This window comes from Talpa europaea (assembly GCF_964194135.1).
Source record: "Talpa europaea genome assembly, chromosome: X".
NCBI lineage: Eukaryota > Metazoa > Chordata > Mammalia > Eulipotyphla > Talpidae > Talpa > Talpa europaea.
This window is the reverse complement of record NC_140081.1, coordinates 39,220,053-39,242,703: the sequence shown is the minus strand read 5'-3', so window position 1 is coordinate 39,242,703 and position 22,651 is coordinate 39,220,053. Positions and strand designations below refer to the sequence as shown.

General features: G+C 40.4%; 1 protein-coding gene across 1 annotated transcript; it reads left to right on the top strand.

Annotated features, from left to right (window-relative positions):
- Nucleotides 1-3,394: 3,394 nt before the first annotated feature.
- Nucleotides 3,395-20,824, top strand: LOC311187539 (uncharacterized protein; the record flags this gene model as incomplete). The annotated part of the gene is made up of 4 exons (XM_084258922.1): nucleotides 3,395-3,499; nucleotides 4,309-4,390; nucleotides 15,000-16,021; nucleotides 20,660-20,824. 4 exons carry the CDS (start codon nucleotides 3,395-3,397, stop codon nucleotides 20,822-20,824), a joined length of 1,374 nt encoding a protein of 457 aa, XP_084115048.1.
- Nucleotides 20,825-22,651: the final 1,827 nt, after the last annotated feature.

Sequence of the window (22,651 nt, the reverse complement as noted above, 5' to 3'; positions counted from 1 at the left end):
CTTCTTCTTCTTCTTCTTCTTCTTCTTCTTCTTCTTCTTCTTCTTCTTCTTCTTCTTCTTCTTCTTCTTCTTCTTCTTCTTCTTCTTCTTCTTCTTCTTCTTCTTCTTCTTCGATTTCTGTTTTTCTTGTTTCTTGCTTCGACTTCTTATTATTCCGCTTTTTCTTCTTCTTCGCATTTTTCGTCTTATTTGTAGCTTCCTTATCTTGTTCTTCTTCTTCTTGTTTTTCTTCTTTTTGTTCTTCCTTTTCTTCTTCTTCTATTTGCTTGTTCTTCGATATCTGCAATTTCTTCTCTTCTTGCTTCTTCTACTTGTTATTCTTTTTCTTTTTCTTCTCTATGCATTGATCTTCTTCTTTTTGTTTTTCTCTTTTTTTCTTCTTTTACTTTTTCATCATCATCTTCCTCTTCTTCCTCCTCCTCCTCCTCTTCTTCTTCTTCTTCTTCTTCTTCTTCTTCTTTTTCTCTTCGTCTTTGATTTCTGCTAATTCTTCGCTGTCTGCTTCTTCTGCTTCTTTTTCTTTTTCTTTTTATTCTTCATCGCATTGTTCTTATTTTTCACATTCTATTTCTTCATCTTCCAGTTTTTCTTCTTGTTCTTTTTCTTCTTATTCTTCCTCTATTCTTCCTCTTCTTCTTCTATTTATACTTATTTTATAATCAAACTCTAACGCATACCCAAATCCTAACCCTAACCCTAACCCTTATCCAAACCCTAAACCTAACCCTAACCCTGACCCAAATATTCACCCTAACCCTAACCCGTACCCAAATCTTAACCCTAATCCTAACGGTGATGCTAAACCTAACCGTAACCATAACCCTAACCCAAAACCTAACACTAACACTAACTCTAACCCTTACACTATTGCAACCCAAATCCTAAACCTAAACCTAACCCTAACCCTAATCCAAATCCTAACCCAAACCCGAACCCTAAACCTAACGCTAAACCTAACGTTAAACCGAACCCTAACCCTAACACTCACTCAAAACCTAACCCTAACCCTAACCCTAAACCAAATCCTACCCCTAACCCTAAACTTAACCCAAAACCTAACACTAACCCTAACTCTAAACCTAACCCTAACCCTAACCCTAGCACTAACCTTAACCCTAATCATAAACTTAACCCTAAACCTAACACTAACCCTAAACCTAACCCTAACCAAAATCCTAACCCTAACCCTAACGCTAACCCTAACCTATATCCTAACCCTAAACCTAACCCTAACCCAAATCCTAACCCTAATCCTAATCATAACCTTAACACTAACCGTAACCCATACCCAAATCCTAACCCTAACCCTAACTCTAAACCTAATCCTAACTTTAACACTAACCCAAATCCGAATCCTAACCATAAACCTAACCCCAACCTAACTAAATCCTAACCCTTACCCGAACCCTAACCCTAAACCAAATCCTAACCCAAAACCTAACTCTAAACCTAAAGCTAAATGTAACCCTAACCCTAACCCTAACCTTAACCCAAAACCTAACCCTAACCCATACCCAAAACCTATCCCTAAACCTAATCCTAAACCTAACCCTAAACCTAACCCTAACCCTAACACTAACACTAACACTAACTCTAACCCTTACAATAACGCTAACCCAAATCCTAACCCTAAATATAACGCTAACCCATACCCAAATCCTAAACTAAAACTAAACCTAAACCTCAATATAAATGTACCCCTAACACTAACCCTAACCCTAACAGAAAACGTAACAGAGGCCGAGGGAAGTGCAACTTTGCGCAGGCAAAGTCCGGTGGGAGGGGTCAGACTCCGAAGAGGGGCGGAGCCTGATGCTCGTCAGAGCTGCTGGGCCTGTGAGGACTCTTCCCCTTTGAGTGGTGCTGGGTTGCCCGGGGCATACCATGCCAGCCGGTCTGCCTGCGGTCTTGTAAGAGGCCGCGGCGGCCGCTTGTCTGTGGCTTAGAGGGGGTGCCCTCGCTGACGATGAACCCGCCCCTCCGTCTAAGGGTGTCTTCGGGAACAAGACCTGCCGCTGGAGGTTTGAGTGCGAGAGGAGGGTGCAGGTGTCCCAAGGGGGAAGAGAGCCCCGTTTCCAAAACGGGCTTGAGGTCCATTGACCATGTGGGGGCCTAGGGCCCCGAACCCCCATATCTGCAGAGGTCCCTCATCCCCCGGGGCTGAGGGTCCCCGAACAACACTCCCCAGCGGCCCCAAGCGGCGGCCCTGAGAAGTGCTCCTTGGTGAATGCAGATTCTGGTGGGCGGGGTCAGACTCCGGCCGGGGGCGAGCCTGGGGCTCATCAGCGCTGCTGGGCCAGGTGAGGACACTTCCCCTCTGAGTGGTGCTGGGAGGCCCCGGGCTTTCCACGCCGGCCTGCCTGCCTGCAGTTTAGGAAGAGGCCGCGGTCCCCACTTGTCTGAAGCTTACAGGGGGTGCCCTCCATCACTTTGAACCCGCGCCCCCTTCCAGGGCTTCTTCGGGCACACAGCCGGCCGCTGGTGGAGTCAGTGTGTGAGGAGGGTGTAAGTGTTCCCCCGGGGGACAATTTACCTTTCCCCAAGGGGGTAGGTTCCCCGTTCTCCCACTAGGGAAGATGGTCTTGTTTTCCCATGGGGTAGAGGTCACACTAAGACCGTGGGGGCTGAGGGTCCCCGAACCCGCTCACCAGCGCCACCTAGCGGCGGCCGTGGGTAATGCACCTTTGCGCAGGCCAAGTCCGGTGGGAGGGGTCAGACTCCGAACAGGGTTGTAGCATGACGCTAGTGAGCGCTGCTGGGCCAGGTAAGGTCTCTTCCCCTTTGAGTGGTGCTGGGTTGCCTGGGGCTTTCCATGCAGGCCCGTCTGCCTGCGGTCTTGTAAGTGGCCATGGCGGCCGCTTGTCTGTGGCTTAGAGGGGGTGCCCTCGCTGACGGTGACCCTGCCCCTCCTATAAGGGTGTCTTTGGGAACAAGACCTGCCGCTGGAAGTTTGAGTGCGAAAGGAGGGTACAGGTGTCCCAAGCGGGAAGAGAGCCCCATTTCCAAAACGGGCTTGAGGTCCCTTGACCATGTGGGGGCCTAGGGCCCCGAACCCCCATATCTGCAGAGGTCCCTCATCCCCCGGGGCTGAGGGTCCCCGAACAACACTCCCCAGCGCCCCCAAGCGGCGGCCCTGAGAAGTGCTCCTTGGTGAATGCAGGTTCCGGTGGGCGGGGTCAGACTCCGGCCGGGGGCGGAGCCTGGGGCTCATCAGCGCTGCTGGGCCAGGTGAGGACACTTCCCCTCTGAGTGGTGCTGGGAGGCCCCGGGCTTTCCGCGCCGGCCTGCTGCCTGCAGTTTAGGAAGAGGCCGCGGCCGCCGCTTCTCTGAAGGTTACAGGGGGTGCCCTCCCTCACATTGACCCCGCGCCTCCTTCCAGGGCTTCTTCGGGCACATGGCCTGCCACTGGGGGAGTCAGTGCGAGAGGAGGGTGCAGGTGTTCGCCGGGGGGACGATTTACAGTTCCCCCAATGTTGTAGAGGTCCCCGTCTCCCCACGAGTGAGAGGGTCCTTTTTTCCCATTGGGTAGAGTTCACCCTTACCCCTTGGGGGTTGAGGATCACCGAACCCCCTCACCAGCGCCCAATAGCGGCGGCCGTGGGAAGTGCACCTTGCGCAGGAAAAGTCTGGTGGGAGGGGTCAGACTCAGAACAGGGGCGGAGCTTGAGGCTCGTCAGCGCTGCTGCTGGGCCAGTTGAGGACTCTTCCCCTTTGAGTCTTGCTCGGTTGCCCGGGGCTTTACATGACGGCCCATCTGCCTTCGGTTTGTAAGAGGCCGTGGCGGCCGCTTGTCTGTGGCTTAGAGGGGTGCCCTCGCTGACGGTGACACCGCCACTCCGTCTTAGGGTGTCTTCGGGAACAAGACCTGCCGTGGACTTTTGAGTGCGAGAGGAGGGTGCAGGTGTCCCAATGGGGAAGAGGGCCCCGTTTTCAAAACGGGCTTGAGGTCCCTTGACCATGTAGGGGGCTTAGGGCCAGGGACCCCATGTCTGTAGAGGTCCCCCTTCCCCCGGGGAGTGAGGGTCCCCGAGCCCCCTCCCCCGCGTCCCCTAGCGGCGGCCCTGAAAATTGCTCATTGGTGAATGCAGACTCCGGTGGGCGGGGTCAATCTCCGGCCGGGGGCGGAGCCTGGGGCTCATCAGCGCTGCTGTCTCAGGTGAGGACTCTTCCCCTCTGAGTGGTGCTGGAAGGGCCCAGGCTTTCCGTGCCGTCCTTCCTGTCTGCAGTTTAGGAAGAGGCCGCAGCCGCCGCTTGTCTGAAGCTTACAGGGTGTGCCCTCCCTCACATTGACCCCGTGCCTCCTTCCAGGGCTTCTTCGGGCGCACAGCCTCCCATTGGTGGAATCAGTGCGAGAGGAGGGTGCAGGTGTTCCCCGAGGGGAAGGTTTACGGTTTCCCCTCGGGGGTAGAGGTCCCCATCCCCCACCAGGGAAGAGGGTCCTGTTATCCCATTGGGTAGAGTTCACCCTACCCCTGTAGGGGCTGAGTGTCCCCGAACACCCTCACCAGCGCCCGCTAGCGGCGGCCGTGGGAAGTGCACCTTTGGGCAGGCAATGTCCGGTGGGAGGGGTCAGACTCTGAACAGGGGCTGAGCCTGAGGCTCCTCAGCGCTGCTGGGCCAGCTGAGGTCTCTTCCCCTTTGAGTGGTGCTGGGTTGCCCGGGGCTTTCCATGCCGGCCTGTCTGCCTGCATTCTTGTAAGAGGCCGCGGCGGCCACTTTGTGTGGCTTAGAGGTGGAGCCTTCACTGACGGTGACCCCGCCCCTCCATCTAAGGGTGTCTTCGGGAACAAGACCTGCCGCTGGAGGTTTGAGTGCCTGAGGAGGGTGCAGGTGTCCCAGTGGGGAAGAGGGCCCCGTTTCCAAAACGGGCTTGAGGTCCCTTGACCATGTAGGGGGCTTAGGGCCAGGGACCCCATGTCTGTAGAGGTCCCCCTTCCCCCGGGGGGTGAGGGTCCCCGAACCCCCTCCCCAGCGCCCCCAAGTGGCGGTCCTGAGAAGTGCTCCTTAGTGAATGCAGACTCCAGTAGGCGGGGTCAGTCTCCGGCCAGGGGCCATGCTCGGGGCTCATAAGCGCTGCTGGGCCAGGTGAGCACACTTCCCCTCTGAGTGGTGCTGGGAGGCCCCGGGCTTTCCGCGCCGGCCTGCCTGTCTGTAGTTTAGGAAGAGGCTGCGGCCGCCGCTTGTCTGAAGCTTACAGGGGGTGCCCTCCCTCTCATTGACACCGCGCCTCCTTCCAGGGATTCTTCGGGCGCACGGCCTGCCGCTGGGGGAGTCAGTGCAAGAGGAGGGTGCAAGTGTTCCCCGGGGGGACAATTTACCTTTCCCCCAAGTGGGTAGAGGGTCCTGTTCCCCCAGGAGGGAGAGGGTCCTGTATTCCCATTGGGTTTAGTTCCCCCTACCCACGTGGGGGCTGAGGGTCCCCGAACCCCCTCAGCATCGCTCCCAAGCAGCATTCGTGGGAAGTGAACCTTTGCCCAGGCAAAGTCCGGTGGGAGGGGTCAGACTCCGAACAAGGGCGGAGCCTGACGCTCCTCAGCGCTGCTGGGCCAGGTGAGGACTGTGCCCCTTTGAGTGTTTTTGGGTTGCCCGGGGCTTTCCATGACGGCTCCTGTGTCTGCGGTCTTGTAAGAGGCCTCGGCGGCTGCTTGTCTGTGGCTTAGAGGGGTGCCCTCGCTGAAGATGACCCCGCCCCTCCGTCTAAGGTTGTCTTCGGGAACAAGACCTGCCGTGGAGTTTTGAGTGCGAGAGGAGGGTGTAGGTTTCCCAATGGGGAAGAGTGCCCCGTTTCCAAATCAGGCTTGAGGTCCCTTGACCATGTAGGTGGCTTAGGCCAGGGATGCCATGTCTGTAGAGGTCCCCCTTCCCCCGGGGTGTGAGGGTCCCGAAACCCCTCCCCAGCGCCCTCTAGCGGCGGCCCTGAATAGTGCTCCTTGGTGAATGAAGACTCCGGTGGGCGGGGTCAGTCTCCGGCCAGGGGCGGAGCCGGGGGCTCATCAGCGCTGCTGGCCAGTTGAGGACTCTTTCCCTCTGAGTTGTGCTGGGAGACCCCGGGCTTTCCGCATCGGCCTGCCTGCCTGCAGTTTAGGATGTGGCTGCGGCCGCCGCTTATCCTAACCCTAATCCTAAACCTAAACCTAACCAAGTCCTAACCCTTACCCTAACCCGTATCCTAACCCTAACCCTAACAATAACCCTAACTCCTTTCCTTAAACCTAACCCTTACCCAAATACTGACCCTAACCCTAACCCTAACGCTAAACGAAACCCTAACCCTAACCCTAACCCAAAACCTAAAACTAACACTAACTCTAACCATAACCCTAACACTAACCCTAACCCTAACCCATGTCCTCACCCTAACCCTAACCCTACCCCTAGCCCAAATCATAACCCTAACCCTAACCCACATCCTAACCCTAACCTGACCCCTAAACCAAACACTATCCGTAATGCTAAACCTAACACTAACCCTGACCGAAAACCTAACAATAAACAAAATTCTAACCCTAACCCTAACCCATATCCTAACCCTAACCCTATCCCTAAACCTAACCCATACCCAAATATAACTCTAACCCTAACCCTAATGCTAAACCTAAACCTAAGGTAACCCTAACCCAAATCCTAACCCTAACCCTAACCCACAAACACACACTAACCCTAAACCTAACCCTAACCCTAGCACTAACCCTAACCCTAACCCAAATCCTAACCCTAAACCTATCTCTAACCCTAAACCTAAAGCTAAACGTAACCCTAACCCTAACACTTACCAACACCTAACACTAACCCTAACTCTAACCCTAACCCTAACCCAAATCCTAACCCTAACCCTAACCCTAACTCCAACCCTCACCCAAATCCTAACCCTTACCCGAACCATAAACCTAACCCAAATCCTAGCCCTAAACCTAACTCTAACCCATACCCATATCCTAACCCTAAAGCTAACACTAAACTTAAAGCTAAATGAAACCCTAACCCTAACCCTAACACTAACCCAAAACCTAACACTAACCCTAACTTTACCCTAACCCTAACCCATATCCTAACCCTAACACTAAGCCTAACTGTAACCCTAACCCTATCCAAAATCTAAACCCTAAACCTAACCCTATCCTAAATCCTAACTCTAAAACTAACCCAAACCATAAACCTAACCCTAACCAAAATGCTAACCCTAGCCCTAACCCTAACCTATATCCTAACCCTAACCCTATGGCTAAACCTAACCTTAACCCTAACCCAAAAAGTAACAATAACACTAACTCTAACCCTTACACTGAACCTAACGCAAATCCACACCCTAACCCTAACAACAACCCTAACCCAAATTCTAACCCTAACCTGAACCCTACCCGAACTCAAATAATAACCCTAACCTAATGTAACCCATACCCAAATCCTAACCCAAACCCTTACCTGAAACCTAAAGCTAAACGTAACCCTAACCCTAAACCTAACACAAACCCAAAAACTTATACATACCCTAACTCTAACCCTAAACTTACCCTAACCCAAATCCTAACCCTAACCCAAAACCTAACACTAACCCTAACTCCAACCCTAAACCTAACCCTAACCCTAACATTAACCCTAACCCAAATCCTAACCCTAACCCTAACCCTAACCCTAGTCCTTACCCTAAACCTAACCCATACCCAAATACTAACCCTAACCCTAAACCTAATGCTAAATATAACCCTAACCCTAAACCAAACCCAAAACCTAACACTAACACAAACTCTAACCCTTACCCTAACCCCAATCCAAACCTTAACCCTAACCCCAATCCTAACCCTAACCCTAAACCAAAACCTAACACTAACCCTAACTCTAACATGAAATCTACCCCTAACCGTAAACCTAACCCATATCCTAACCCTAACTAAAACCCAAACCCTGACCCAAATCCTAACCCTAACCCGAACGCTAACGCTAACACTAAACCTAACGCTAAACCTAACCTAAACCTAACCCTGACCCAAATGCTAACCCTAACCCTTACCCTAACTCTAATCCGATTCCTAACCCTAACTAAAACCCAAACCCTGACCCAAATCCTAACCCTAACCCGAACGCTAACGCTAACACTAAACCTAATGCTAAACCTAACCTAACCCTAACCCTGACACAAAACATAAAACTAACCCTAACTATAACCCTAACCCTAACCCATATCCTAACCCTAACACTAAGCCTAACCGTAACCCTTACCCTAACCCAAATCCAAACCCTAATCCTAACCCTAACCCTAATCCATACCCTAATCCAAATTCTAACTCTAAACCTAACCCTAATGCTAAACCTAAACCTAACCCTAAACCTAACCCAAAACCTAACACTAACACTAACTCTAACCCTTACCCTAACCTAACCCAAATCCTAACCCGAAACCTAAACCTAACCCCAACCCTAACCCAAAACCTAACCCTAACCCTAAACCTAACCCAAAACCAAACTCTAACCCTAACAGTAACCCTAACCCATATCCTAAACCTTCTTCTTCTTCTTCTCTAGTTCTTCGATTTCTCCTTAAATTCGCTTTCTTCTTCTTCTTCTTCTTCATCTTCTTCTTCTTCTTCTTCCTCTTCCTCTTCGTCTTCGTCTTCGTCGTCGTCTTCTTCTTCTGCTTTTACTTCTTTTTATTCCTCTTTCTCTTTTTCTTCGATTTCTGTTTATTCTAAGTTTTCTGCTTTGTCTTCTTTTTATTCTTCTTCTTTTTCTTCTTCTTCATATTATTCTTATTCGTCACCTTCATCTTCTTATTCTTCTTCTTGTTCTTCTTCTTCTTGTTTTCTCCTTCTTGTTCTTCTTGTTCTTTCTCTTCTTCTTCTTCGATTTCTGCTTCTTCTTCGATTTCTGCAAATTCTTTGCTTCTTGCTTCTTTTTGTTATTTTTTGCTTTTTCTTCTTCGTATTGTTCTTCTTCTTCTTTTACTTCTTTTTCTTCTTCTTTTACTTTTTCATCATCATCATCTTCTTCTTCTACTTCTTCTTCTTCTATTTCTTCTTCATTAATTTCTGCAAATACTTCGCTTTATGCTTCTCCTTCGTGTTATTCTTTTTCTTTTTCTTCTTCTTGACATTGTTCTTATTCCTCACATTTTACTTCTTCTCTTCATTTTCTTCTTCTTCTTCTTCTCCTCATCCACCTCCTCCCCCTCCTCCTCCTTCTTCTTCTTCGTCTTCTTCTTCTTCTTGCTCTTCTACTTCTTCTTCTTGCTCTTCTTCTTCTTCTTCTTCTTCTTCTTCTTCTTCTTCTTCTTCTTCTTCTTCTTCTTCTTCTTCTTCTTCTTCTTCTTCTTCTTCTTCTTCTTCTTCTTCTTCTTCTTCTTCTCCTTATCCTTCTGCTTCTTCTCCTTCTCCGTCTCCTTCTTCTCCTTCTCCTTTCCCTTCCCCTTTTTCTTCTTCTTCTTCGATTTTTTGCTTCTTCCTCTATTTCTGCTAATTCTTCACTTTTTGCTTCTTTTTCTTGTTATTCTTTTTTCTTTTCTTCTTCGCAGTATTCTTATTCTTCACATTCTACATCTTTGTCTTCTTCACCTTCATCTGCTTGTTCTTCTTCTTCTTCTTCTTGTATTTCTTCTCCTTGTTCTTCTTCTACTTCTATTTCCGCTTCTTCTTCGATTTCTGCTTGTTCTTCGCTTTTTGCTCCTTCTTGTTTTTTTTTCTTCTTTTTCTTACTCTTCGCATTGTTCTTCCCATACTTCACCTTCATCTTCTTGTTCTTCTTGTATTTATTCTCCTTGTTCTTCTTCTACTTCTATCTGCTTCTTCTTCGATTTCTGCTTATTCTTCAATTCTTGCTTCTTCTTCTTGTTATTCTTCTTTTTCTTCTTTTTCGCATTGTTCTTCATATTCTTCAACTTCATCTTCTTGTTCTTCCTCTTGTTCTTCTTCTTTTATTTTTTCTCCTTGTTCTACTTCTACTTCTATTTCTGCTTATTTTTCGAATTCTGCTTATTCTTTGCTCTTTGCTTCTCCTTCTTGTTATTCTCTTCTTTCTCTTCTTCTTCACATTGTTCTTCATATTCTTCAGCTTTATCTACTTCTTCTTCTTCTTCTTCTTGCATTTCTTCTCCTTGTTCTTCTACATCTATTTCTGCTTCTTCTTTGATTTCTGCTTATTCTTCGCTTTTTTGCTTCTTCTTCTTGTTATTCTTCTTTTTCTTCTTCGGAGTGTTCTTCATATGCTTCACCTTCATCTCCTTGTTCTTCTTCTTGTTCTTCGTCTTGTATTTATTCTCCTTGTTCTTCATCTTCGTCTATTTCTGCTTCACCTTCGATTTCTGCTTATTCTCCACTTTTTGCTCCTTCTTCTTGTTATTCTTCTTTTTCTTCTTCTTCGCATTGTTCTTCACATACTTCACCTTCATCTTTTTGTTCTTCTTGTTCTTCTTATATTTCTGCTCCTTGTTCTTCTTCTACTTCTATTTCTGCTTCTTCTTCTACTTCTATTTCTGCTTCATTTTCGATTTCTGCTTATTCTTCATTTTTGCTTGTTGTTGTTCTTCTTCTTTTTCTTCTTCTTCGCATTGTTCTTCATATACTTCACATTCATCTTCTTGTTCTTCTTCTTCTTGTTCTTCTTCTTGTATTTATTCATCTTGTTCTTCTACTTCTATTTCTGCTTATTTTTCGATTTCTGCTTATTCTTTGCTCTTTGCTTCTCCTTCTTGTTATTCTCTTCTTTTTATTCCTCTTCGCATTGTTCTTCATATTCTTCAACTTCATCTTTTTGTTCTTCTTGTTCTTGTTCTTCTTCTTGTATTTCTTCTCCTTGTTCTTCTTCTACATCTATTTCTGCTTCTTGTTCTATTTCTGCTTTTTCTTCGCTTTTTGATTCTTCTTCTTATTCTGCTTCTCTTTCTTCTTCTTCGTATTGTTCTTCAATTTCTTCACCTTCATCTTGTTGTTCCCTTCTTCTTGTATTTCTGTCCTTGTTCTTCTTCTACTTCTAGTTCTGCTTCTTCTTCGAAATCTGCTTATTCTTCGCTTTTTGCTTCTTCTTGTTATTCTTCTTTTTCTTCTTCTTCGCATTGTTCTCAATGTTCTTCACCTTCATTTCCTGATTTTCTTCTTGTTCTTCTTCTTGTATTTCTTCTCCTCTTTCTTCTTCTACTTCTATTTCTGCTTCTTCTTTGATTTCTGCTTATTCTTCGCTTTTTGCTTCTTCTTCTTCTTGTTATTCTTCTTCTTTTTGCTTATTCTTCGCTTTTTGCTTCTTCTTGTTGTTCTTCTTCTTTTTTTCTTCTTCGCATTGTTCTTCATATTCTTCACCTTCATCTTCTTGTTCTTCTTCACCTTGCATTTTTTCTCCTTGGTTTTCGTCTACTTCTATTTCTGCTTCATCTTCGATTTCTTCTTATTCTTCACTTTTTGCTTCTTCTTCTTGTTATTCTTCTTCCTTTTCTTCTTCTTCAGATTGTTCTTCGTATTCTTCACCTTCATCTGCTTGTTCTTCTTCTTCTTCTTCTTCTTCTTCTTCTTCTTCTTCTTCTTCTTCTTCTTGTATTTCTTCTTGTACTTCTTCTACTTCTATTTCCGCTTCTTCTTCGATTTCTGCTTATTCTTCGCTTTTTGGTCCTTCTTGTTATTCTTCTTCTTTTTCTTCTTCTTCGAATTATTCTTCGTATTCTTCACCTTCATCTTCTTGTTCTTCTTCTTCTTGTACTTATTTTCCTTGTTCTTCTTCTTCTTCATTTTCTGCTTCTTCATTTTTTGCTTCTTCTTCTTGTTATTCTTCTTTTTCTTCTTTGCATTGTTCTTCATATTCTTCACATTCATCTTCTTTTTCTTCTTATCCTTGTTTTTCTTCTTCTTGTATTTCTTCTCTTTGTTTTTCTTCTACATCTATTTCTACTTCTTCTTCGTTTTCTGCTTCTTCTTCGTTTTCTGCTACTTCTTGTTAATCTTCTTCTTTTTCTTCTTCTTCGCATTGTTTTTCATATTCTTCAAATTCATCTTCTTTTTCTTCTTCTTGATCTTCTTCTTGTTTTTATTCACCTTTTCTTTCTCGAATTCTATTTCTGCTCATTTTTCCATTTCTGCTTATTCTTTGCTCTTTGCTTCTTCATCTTGTTATTCTTCTTCTTTTTCTTCTTCTTCGTATTGTTCTTCATATACTTCACCTTCATCTTCTTGTTCTTCCTCTTCTTGTTCTTCTTCTCGTATTTCTTCTATTTCTGCTTCTTTGATTTCTGCTTATTCTACGCTTTTTGCTTCTCCTTCTTGTTATTTTTCTTCGTTTTCTTCTACTTTGCATTGCTCTTCATATTCTTCATCTTCATTTTTTTGTTCTTCTTCTTGTATATCTTCTCATTGTTCTTCCTCTACTTCTATTTCTGCTTCTTGTTTGATTTCTGCTTATTCTTTTCTTTTTGCTTCTACTTTTTGTTTTTGTTCTTCTTCTTTTTCTTTTTCTTCGCATTGTTCCTTGTATTCTTCACGTTCATCTTGTTGTTCTTTTTCTTCTTCTTGTATTTCTTCTCCTTGTTCTTCTTCTACTTCTATTTCTGCTTCTTATTCGATTTCTGCTTATTCTTCACTTCTTGCTTCTTCTTGTTATTGTTCTATTTCTTCTTCTTCACATTGTTCTTCATATTCTTCACCTTCGTCACATCTTTCCTCTTTTATTTCTTCTCCTTTTTCTTCGTTTTCTTCTATTTCTGCTTCTTCTTGGATTTCTGCTCAATCTTCGTTTTTCCTTCTTCTTCTTGTTAGTCTACTTTTTATTCTTCTTCGCTTTGTTCTTCATATACTTCACCTTCATCATCTTCTTCTTCTTCTTGATCTTCATCGTGTATTTCTTCACCTTGTTCTTTCTCTACATCTATTTCTGCTCATTTTTCGATTTCTGCTTATTCTTTGCTCTTTGCTTCTTCATCTTGTTCTTCTTCTTCTTTTTCTTCTTCTTCACATTGTTCTTTGTATTCTACACCTTAATCTTCTTGTTCTTCTTCTTCTTGTTGTATTTCTTTTCCTTGTTTTTCTACTTCTATTTGTGCTTCTTCTTTGATTTCTGCTTATTCTTCTCTTTTTGCCCCTTCTTCTTGTTATTTTTCTTCTTTTTCTTCTTCTTCGCAATGTTCTTCATATTCTTTTCATTCATCATCTTTTTCTTCTTGTTTTTCTTCTTCTTGTATTACTTCTCTCTGTTCTTCTATTTCTGCTTCTTCCTCCATTTCTGCTTATACTTCGCTTTTTGCCTCTTCTGCTTGTTTTTCTTCTACTTTTTTTTTCTTCACATTTTTCTTCATATACTTCACCTTCAACTTCCTGTTCTTCTTGTTCTTCTTCCTCTTGTATTTCTTCTATTTCTGCTTCTTCTATTTCTGCTTCTTCTGCTTTTTGCTTTTTCTTCTAGTTATTATTCTTGTTTTTCTACTTCTTCGCATTGTTCTTCATATTCTTCAACTTCTTCTGCTTGTTCTTCTTCTTCTTCTTGTGTTTCTTCTACTTGTTCTTCTTCTACTTCTATTTCTGCTTCTTCTTTGATTTCTTCTCATTCTTCGCTTTTTGCTACGTCTTCTTGTTATTCTTCTTTTTCTTCTTATTCGCATTGTTCTTCATATTCTTCACCTTCATCTTCTTGTTCTTCTTCTTGTGCTTCTTGTATTTCTTCTATTTCTGCTTCTTCTTTGATTTCTACTCATTCTTCGCTTTTTGCTTCTTTTTCTTCTTCTTCGCTTTGTTCTTCATATTCTTCTCCTTCATCTTCTTGTTCTTCTTCGTCTTCTTCTTGTATTTCTTCTCCTTGTTATTCTTGTACTTCTATTTCTGCTTCTTCTTCGATTTCTGCATCTTCTTCGCTTTTTGCTTCTTCTTCTTGTTATTCTTTTTCTTCTTCGCATTGTTTTTCATATTCCTCACCTTCATCTTCCTGTTCTTCTTCTTCTTCCTTTATTTCTTCTCCTTGTTCTTCTTCTACATATACTTCTGCTTCTTCTTGATTTCTGCTTATTCTTCGTTCTTGCTTCTTCTTCTTGTTATTCTTCTTCTTTTTCTTCTTCTTCGCTTTGTTCTTCATATTCTTCACCTTCATCTTTTCTTCTTCTTCTTGATCTTGTTCTTCTTGTATTTCTTCACCTGGTCTTTCTCTACTTCCATTTCTGCTCATTTTCAATTTCTGCTTATTCTTTGCTCCTTGCTTCTTCTTCTTGTCATTATTCTTCTTTTCTTCTTCTTCGCATTGTTCTTCATATTCTTCACCTTCATCTTCTTGTTCTTCTTCCTCTTCTTGTATTTCTTCTCCTTGTTCTTCTTGTACTTCTATTTCTGCTGCTTCTACAATTTCTGCTTCTTCTTCTCTTTTTGTTTCTTCTTCTTGTTATTCTTCTCTTTTTGTTCTTCTTCGCATTATTCTTCATATTCTTCACCTTCAAACTCTTGTTTTTCTTCTTCTTCTTCTTGTATTTCTTCTCCGTGTTCTTCTTGTACTTCTATTTCTGCTTTTTCTTCGATATCTGCTTATTCTTCGCTTTTTGCTTATACTTCTTGTTATTCTTCTTCTTCTTCTTCGCATTGTTCTTCATATTCTTCACCTTCATATTCTTGTTGTTCTTCTTCTTGTTCTTCTTTATCTTGTATTACTTCTCCTCGTTCTTCTTCTACGTCTATTTCTGCTTCTTCTTTGATTTCTGGTTATTCTTCGCTTTTTGCTTCTTGTTATTCTCCTTCTTTTTCTTCTATGTCGCATTGTTCTTCATATTCTTCATATTCATCTTTTTGTTCTTCTTATTCTTCTTTTATTTTTCACCTTCTTCTTCTTCTACTTCTATTTCTGCTTATTTTTTGATTTCTGCTTATCCTTCGCTTTTTGCTTCTACTTCTTGTTATTCTTTTTCTTTTTCTTCTTCTTCGCATTGTTCTTCTTCTACTTCTATTTCAGCTTCTTCTTCGATTTCTACTCATTCTTCGATTTTTTCTTCCTCTTCTTCTCCTTCTCCTTCTCCTCCTCCTCCTCCTCCTCCTCCTCCTCCTCCCTGTTCTTCATAGTCTTCACCTTCACCTTTTTCTTTCTTCTTGATCTTGTTCTTCTTGTATTTCTTCACCTGGTCTTTCTCTACATCTATTTCTGCTCATTTTTCGATTTCTGCTTAGTCTTTGCTCCTTGCTTCTTCTTGTTATTCTTCTTCTTTTTATTCTTGTTCGCATTGTTCTTCATTTTCTTTACCTTCAAACTCTTGTTCTTCTTCTTCTTTTTGTATTTCTTCTCCTTGTCCTCTTGTACTTCATTTTCTGATTCTTCTTCAATTTCTGCTTATTGTTCGCTTTTTCCTTCTTCTTCTTGTTCTTCTTCTTCTTTTTCTTCTTCTTCGCATGGTTCTTTATATACTTCACCTAAATCTTCTTGTTCTTCCTCTTCTTCTTGTTCTGCTTTTTCTTCGATTTCTGCTTATTCTTCGCTTTTTGCTTCTTCTTTTTCTTTTTCTTCGCATTGTTCTTATAATTCACCTTCATATTGTTGTTCTTCTTCTTGTTCTTCTTTACCTTGTATTTCTTCTCCTTGGTCTTCTTCTCCTTCTATTTCTGCTTCTTCTTTGATTTCTGGTTATTCTTTGTTTTCTGCTTCTTCTTGTTATTCTTCTTCTTCGCATTGTTCTTCATATTCTTCACCTTCATATTCTTGCTCTTCTTCTTCTTGTTCTTCTTTATCTTGTATTTCTTCTCCTTGTTCTTCTACTACTTCTATTTCTGCTTCTTCTTTGATTTCTGGTTATTCTTCACTTTTTGCTTCTTATTCTTTTTCTTTTTCTTCTTCTTCGCATTGTTCTTCATATTCTTCACCTTCATCTTCTTCTTCTTCTTCTTCTTTTATTACTTCTCCTTGTTCTTCTTCTACTTCTATTTCTGCTTTTTCTTCGATTTCTGCTTATTCTTCTTGTTATTTTTCTTCCTATTCTTCTTCTCCGCATTGTTCTTCATATTCTTTACCTTCATCTTCTGTTGTTCTTCTTGTTCTTCCTCTTCTTGTATTTCTTCTCCTTGTTCTTCTTCTACTTCTATTTCTGCTCCTTCTTTAATTTCTGCTTATTCTTTGCTTTTTCTTCCTTCTTCTTGTTATTCTTCTTCTTTTTCTTAGTCTTTGCATTGTGCTTCACATACTACACCTTCATCTTCTTCTTCTTCTTCTTGTTTTTCTTCTCCTTGTTCTTCTTCGATGTCTGCTTCTTCTTCGATTTCTGCTTATTCTTCGATTTTTGCTTCTTCTTCTTGTTATATTTCTTTTTCTTCTTCTTCACATTGTTCTTCATATTCTCCACCTTCATCTTCTTTCTCTTCTTCTTCTTGTACTTCTTCTTCTTATATTTCTTCTCCTTGTTCTTTCTCTACTTCTATTTCTGCTCATTTTTCGATTTCTGCTTATTCTTTGCTCTTTGCTTCTTCATCTTGTTATTCTTCTTTATCTTCTTCTTCGCATTGTTCTTCATATACTTCACCTTCATCTTCTTGTTCTATTGTTCGTTTTGTATTTCTGCTTCTTGTTCTTCTTCTACTTCTATTTATGCTTCTTCCTCGATTTCTGCTTATACTTCGCTTTTTGCCTCTTCTCGTTATTCTTCTACTTTTTCTTCTTCTTCTTCTCATTGTTCTTCATATACTTCACCTTCAACTTCCTGTTCTTCTTGTTCTTCTTCCTCTTGTATTTCTTCTATTTCTGCTTCTTCTATTTCTGCTTCTTTCGCTTTTTGCTTTTTCTCTTGCTATTCTTCTTGTTTTTCTACTTCTTCGCATTGTTCTTCATATTCTTCAACTTCATCTGCTTGGTCTTCTTCTTCTTCTTCTTCTTCTTCTTCTTGTGTTTCTTCTACTTCTTCTTCTTCTACTTCGATTTCTGCTTCTTCTTTGATTTCTGCTTCTTCTTCATTTTTTGCTACTTCTTCATGTTATTCTTCTTCTTTTTCTTCTTCTTCGCATTGTTCTTATAATTCACTTTCATATTGTTGTTATTCTTCTTGTTCTTCTTTACCTTGTATTTCTTCTCCTTGTTCTTCTACTACTTGTATTTCTGCTTCTTCTTTGATTTCTGTTTATTCTTCGCTTTTTGCTTCTTGTTATTCTTGTTCTTTTTCTTCTTCTTCGCATTGTTCTTCATATTCTTCACCTTCATATTCTTGTTCTTCTTCTTCTTGTTCTTCTTTATCTTGTATTTCTTCTCCTCGTTCTTCTTCTACTTCTATTTCTGCTTCTTCTTTGATATCTGGTTATTCTTCACTTTTTGCTTCTTGTTATTCCTCTTCATTTTTTTCTCCGTCGTATTTTTCTTCATATTCTTCATATTCTTCTTCTTCTTCTTCTTTTTCTTCTTCTTTTATTTCTTCACCTTGTTTTTCTACTTCTATTTCTGCTTATTTTTTGATTTCTGCTTTTCCTTCGATTTTTGCTTCTACTTCTTATTATTCTTTTTCTTTTTCTTTGCATTGTTCTTCATATACGTCACCTTCATCTTCTTGTTCTTCTTCTTCTTGTTGTATTACTTCTCCTTGTTTTTCTTCTACTTCTATTTCTACTTTTTCTTCGATTTCTGCTATTCTTCCCTCTTTGTTTCTTCTTCTTGTTATTTTTCTTCCTTTTCTTCTTCTCCGCAATGTTCTTCGTATTCTTCACCTTCTTCTTCTTGTTCTTGTTCTTGATCTTCCTCTTCTTGTATTTCTTCTCCTTGTTCTTCTTCTACTTCTATTTCTGCTACTTCTTTAATTTCTGCTTATTCTTCGCTTTTTCTTCCTTCTTCTTGTTATTCTTCTTCTTTTTCTTAGTCTTCGCATTGTTCTTTATATACTACACCTTCATCTTCTTCTTCTTGTTGTTCATCTGTATTTCTTCGCCTTGTTCTTCTTCGATTTCTGCTTCTTCTTCAATTTCTGCTTCTTCTTCGATTTTTGCTTCTTCTTGTTATACTTCTTCTTCTTCTTCTTCGCATTGTTCTTCATATTCTCCACCTTCATCTTCTTGCTCTTCTTCTTTTTTTTTTTTTTTTTTTTAAAGATTTATTTATTTTTATTTATACAAGCACTGGGTACAGTCAGAAGCGCGGGAGGGTGAGAGAATTCACCAAAGCCAGAGCGGGGAGCAGAGCAGGCAGAAGGACCGAAGGACACTGCTGAGGGGAGCAGCGGGCGGCAGGAGAGGTCTGCGCGCCATGTGGGACCCTCCTCCCGTGGCCGGGGAGCAGCCGGGGATCGAACCGGCGCTGCAGAGGCCGCGGGCAGCTTCGCAACCCGGCGCTCAACCGCTGCACCACCGGGGAGGCCCCATTCTTGCTCTTCTTCTTCTTGTACTTCTTCTTCTTATATTTCTTCTCCTTGTTCTTTCTCTACTTCTATTTCTGCTCATTTTTCGATTTCTGCTTATTCTTTGCTCTTTGCTTCTTCATCTTGTTCTTCTTCTTCTTTTTCTTCTTCTTCGCATTGTTCTTCATATTCTCCACCTTCATCTTCTTCTTGTTCTTCTTCTTCTTTTATTCCTTTTCCTTGTTGCTCTTCTACTTCTATTTGTGCTTCTTCTTTGATTTCTGCTTTATTCTTCTCTTTTTGCTTCTTCTTGTTATTTTTCTTCTATTTCTTCTTCTTCGCAATGTTCTTCTTATTCTTCTCATTCATCTTCCTTTTCATCTTCTTGTTGTTTTTCTTCTTCTTGTATTTCTTCTCCTTGTTCTTCTTCTACTTCTATTTCTGCTTCTTCCTCGATTTCTGCTTATACTTCGCTTTTTGCCTCTTCTTATCGTTATTCTTCTACTTTTTCTTCTTCTTCGCATTGTTCTTCATATACTTCACCTTCAACTTCCTGTTCTTCTTCTTGTTCTTCTTCCTCTTGTATTTCTTCTTTTTCTGCTTCTTCTTCTATTTCTGCTTCTTTCGCTTTTTGCTTATTCTCTTGTTATTCTTCTTGTTTTTCTACTTCTTTGCATTGTTCTTCATATTCTTCAACTTCATCTGCTTGTTCTTCTTCTTCTTTTGTTTCTTCTACTTGGTCTTCTTCTGCTTCTATTTCTGCTTCTTCTTTGATTTCTGCTTATTCTTTGCTTTTTCTACTTCTTCATGTTATTCTTCTTCTTTTTCTTCTTCTTCGCATTGTTCTTCATATTCTTCACCTTCATCTTCTTTTCTTCTTCTTGTGCTTCTTGTATTTCTTCTACTTCTGCTTCTTCTTCGATTTCTGCTCATTCTTCGCTTTTTGCTTCTTCTTCTTGTTATTCTTCTTCCTTTTCTTCTTCTTTGCTTTTTTCTTCATATTCTTCACCTTCATCTTTTTCTTCTTCTTCTTGATCTTTTTCTTCTTGTATTTCTTCACCTGGTCTTTCTCTACTTCTATTTCTGCTCATTTTTCAATTTCTGCTTATTCTTTGCTCCTTGCTTTTTCTTCTTGTCATTATTCTTCTTTTTCTTCTTCTTCGCATTTTCTTCATATACTTCACCTTCATCTTCTTGTTCTTCTTACTCTTCTTGTATTTCTTCTCCTTGTTCTTCTTGTACTTCTATTTCTGCTTCTTCTTCGATTTCTGCTTCTTCTTCGCTTTTTGCTTCTTCTTCTTGTTATTCTTCTCTTTTTGTTCTTCTTCGCATTATTCTTCATATTCTTCACCTTCAAACTCTTGTTCTTCTTCTTCTTCTTGTATTTCTTCTCTGTGTTCTTCTTGTACTTCTATTTCTGCTTCTTCGATTTCTGCTTCTTGTTCGCTTTTTCCTTCTTCTTCTTGTTATTCTTCTTCTTTTTCTTCTTCTTCGCATTGTGTTCATATACTTCACCTACATCTTCTTGTTCTTCCTCTTCGTGTTCTTCTTCTTCTTGTATTTCTTCTATTTCTGCTTTTTCTTCGATATCTGCTTATTCTTCACTTTTTGCTTCTATTTCTTGTTATTCTTCTTCTTTTTCTTCTTCGCATTGTTCCTCTTATACTTCACCTTCTTATTCTTGTTTTTGTGTTATTCTTTACCTTGTATTTCTTCTCCTTGTTCTTCTACTATTTCTATTTCTGCTTCTTCTTTGATTTCTGGTTATTCTTCGCTTTTTGCTTCTTCTTGTTATTCTTCTTCTTCTTCGCATTGTTCTTCATATTCTTCACCTTCATATTCTTGTTGTTCTTCTTGTTCTTCTTTATCTTGTATTTCTTCTCCTCGTTCTTCTTCTACTTCTATTTCTGCTTCTTCTTTGATTTCTGGTTATTCTTCGCGTTTTGCTTCTTGTTATTCTTCTTCTTTTTATTCTTTGTGGCATTGTTCTACATATTCTTCATATTCATCTTTTTGTTCTTCTTCTTCTTCTTTTATTTCTTCACCTTCTTCTTCTTCTACATCTATTTCTACTTATTTTTTGATTTCTGCTTATCCTTCGCTTTTTGCTTCTACTTCTTGTTATTCTTTTTCTTTTTCTTCTTCTTCACATTGTTCTTGATATTCTTCACCTTCATCTTCTTTTTCTTCTTCTTCTTCTTGTATTACTTCTTCTTGTTATTCTTCCACTTCTATTTCTGCTTTTTCTTCGATTTCTGCTTATTCTTCGCTTTTTGTTTACTCTTCTTGATATTTTTCTTCCTTTTCTTCTTCTCCGCATTGTACTTCATATACTTCACCTTCATCTTCTTGTTCTTTTTCTTGTTCTTCCTCTTCTTGTATTTCTTCTCCTTGTTCTTCTTCTAATTGTATTTCTGCTCCTTCTTTAATTTCTGCTTATTCTTCGATTTTTCTTCCTTCTTCTATTTATTCTTCTTCTTTTTAGTCTTCACATTGATCTTCACATACTGCACCTTCACCTTCTTGTTCTTCTTGTATTTATTCTCCTTGTTCTTCTTCTATTTCTGCTTCATCTTCAATTTTGAATAAGAGAAAAAAGCAGAGATAACAGAAGAATAAGCCGAAAAAGCAGAAATAACAGAAGAATAAGATAAAAAAGCAGAAATAACAGAAGATTTAGCTGAGGAAGAAGCAGAAGAAGTAATTGAAAAAGAAAAATGCAGAAGAAACACAAGAAGATGATGAAGAAAAAGAAGGAGATGTAGAACTACAAGAAGAACAAGAAGATCTAGAAGAAGATGAAGAAACAGAAGAATAATAGGAAACAGCAGAAATAACAGAAGAATAAGCCGAAAAAGCAGAAATAATAGAAGAAGAAGCTGAAGAAGAAGGAGACGAAACAGAAGAAGAAGTAATTGAAAAAGCAAAAAACGCAGAAGAAACAGAAGAAGATGAAGAAGGAGATGTAGAACTACAAGAAGAAGAGGAATTAGATGAACAAGAATAACAACAAGAAGAAACAGAAGAATAAGACGAAAAAGCAGAAATAACAGGAGAATAAGCCGAAAAAGCAGAAATAACAGAAGAATAAGCTGAATATGAAGCAGAAGAAGCAGAAGAAGAAGAAGTAATTGAAAAAGCAGAAAATGGATTAGAAACAGAAGAAGATGAAGAAGAAGAAGAGGGTGATGTAGAACTACAAGAAGAAAATTAGAAATAGAAGAACAAGAAGAACAAGAAGAAGAAACAGAAGAATAAGACGAAAAAGCAGAAATAACAGAAGAATAAGCCAAAAAAGCAGAAATAACAGAAGAATAAGCCGAAAGAGCAGAAATAACAGAAGAATCAGCTGAAAAAGAATTAGAAGAAGCAGAAAAAGAAGTACTTGAAAAAGCAAAACGTGCAGAAGAAACAGAAGATGAAGAAGAAGAAGAAGGAGATGTAGAACTACAAGAAGAACAAGTAGAAGAAACAGAAGAATAAGCCGAAAAAGAAGAAATAACAGAAGAATAAGCCGAAAAAGAAGAAATAACAGAAGAAGCTGAAGAAGAAGCAGAGGAAGCAGAAGTAATGAAAAAGCAAAAAATGCAGAAGAAACAGAAGAAGATGAAGAAGAAGAAGAAGAAGAAGGAGATGTAGAACTACAGGAAGAACAAGAAGAACAAGAGGAAGAAAGAGAAGAATAAGACGAAAAAGCAGAAATAAAGGAAGAATAAGCTGAAGAATAAGCAGAAGAAGCAGAAGAAGAAGAAGTAATTGAAAAGCAGAAAATGCTGAAGAAACAGAAAAACATGAACAAGAAGATGGATGTGTAGAACTACAAGAAGAACTAGAAGAACTAGAAGAACAACAAGAAGAAGAAATATAAACAGAAGAATAAGCGAAGAATAAGCAGAAATAGAAGTAGAAGAAGAACAAGGAGAAGAAATACAGAACAAGAAGAGAAGAAGAAGAAGAAGAAGAAGAAGAAGAAGAAGAAGAAGAAGAAGAAGAAGAAGAAGAAGAAAAAGATGAAGGTGAAGAATATGAAGAACAATGCGAAGAAGAAGAAAAAGAAGAAGAAGAACAAGAAGAAGAAAGAAAAAGCAAAGAATAAGCAGGAATCGAAGAAGCAGAAATATAAGAAGAAAAAAAACCAGGAGAATAAATACAAGAAGACAAAAAAGAGGAATAACAAGAAGAACAATAAGATGAAGGTGAAGAAAATGAAGAACAATGCTAAGAAGAAGAAAAAAAAGAAGAACAAGAATAACAAGTAAAAGAAGCAAAAAGTGAAGAATAAGCAGAAATCGAAGTAGAAGCAGAAATAGAAGAAGAAGAAGGTGAAGAAATACAAGAAGAAGCAGAAGAACAAGAAAATGAAGGTGAAGAATATGAAGAACAATGCGAAGAAGAAAGAAAAGATGTATAACAAAA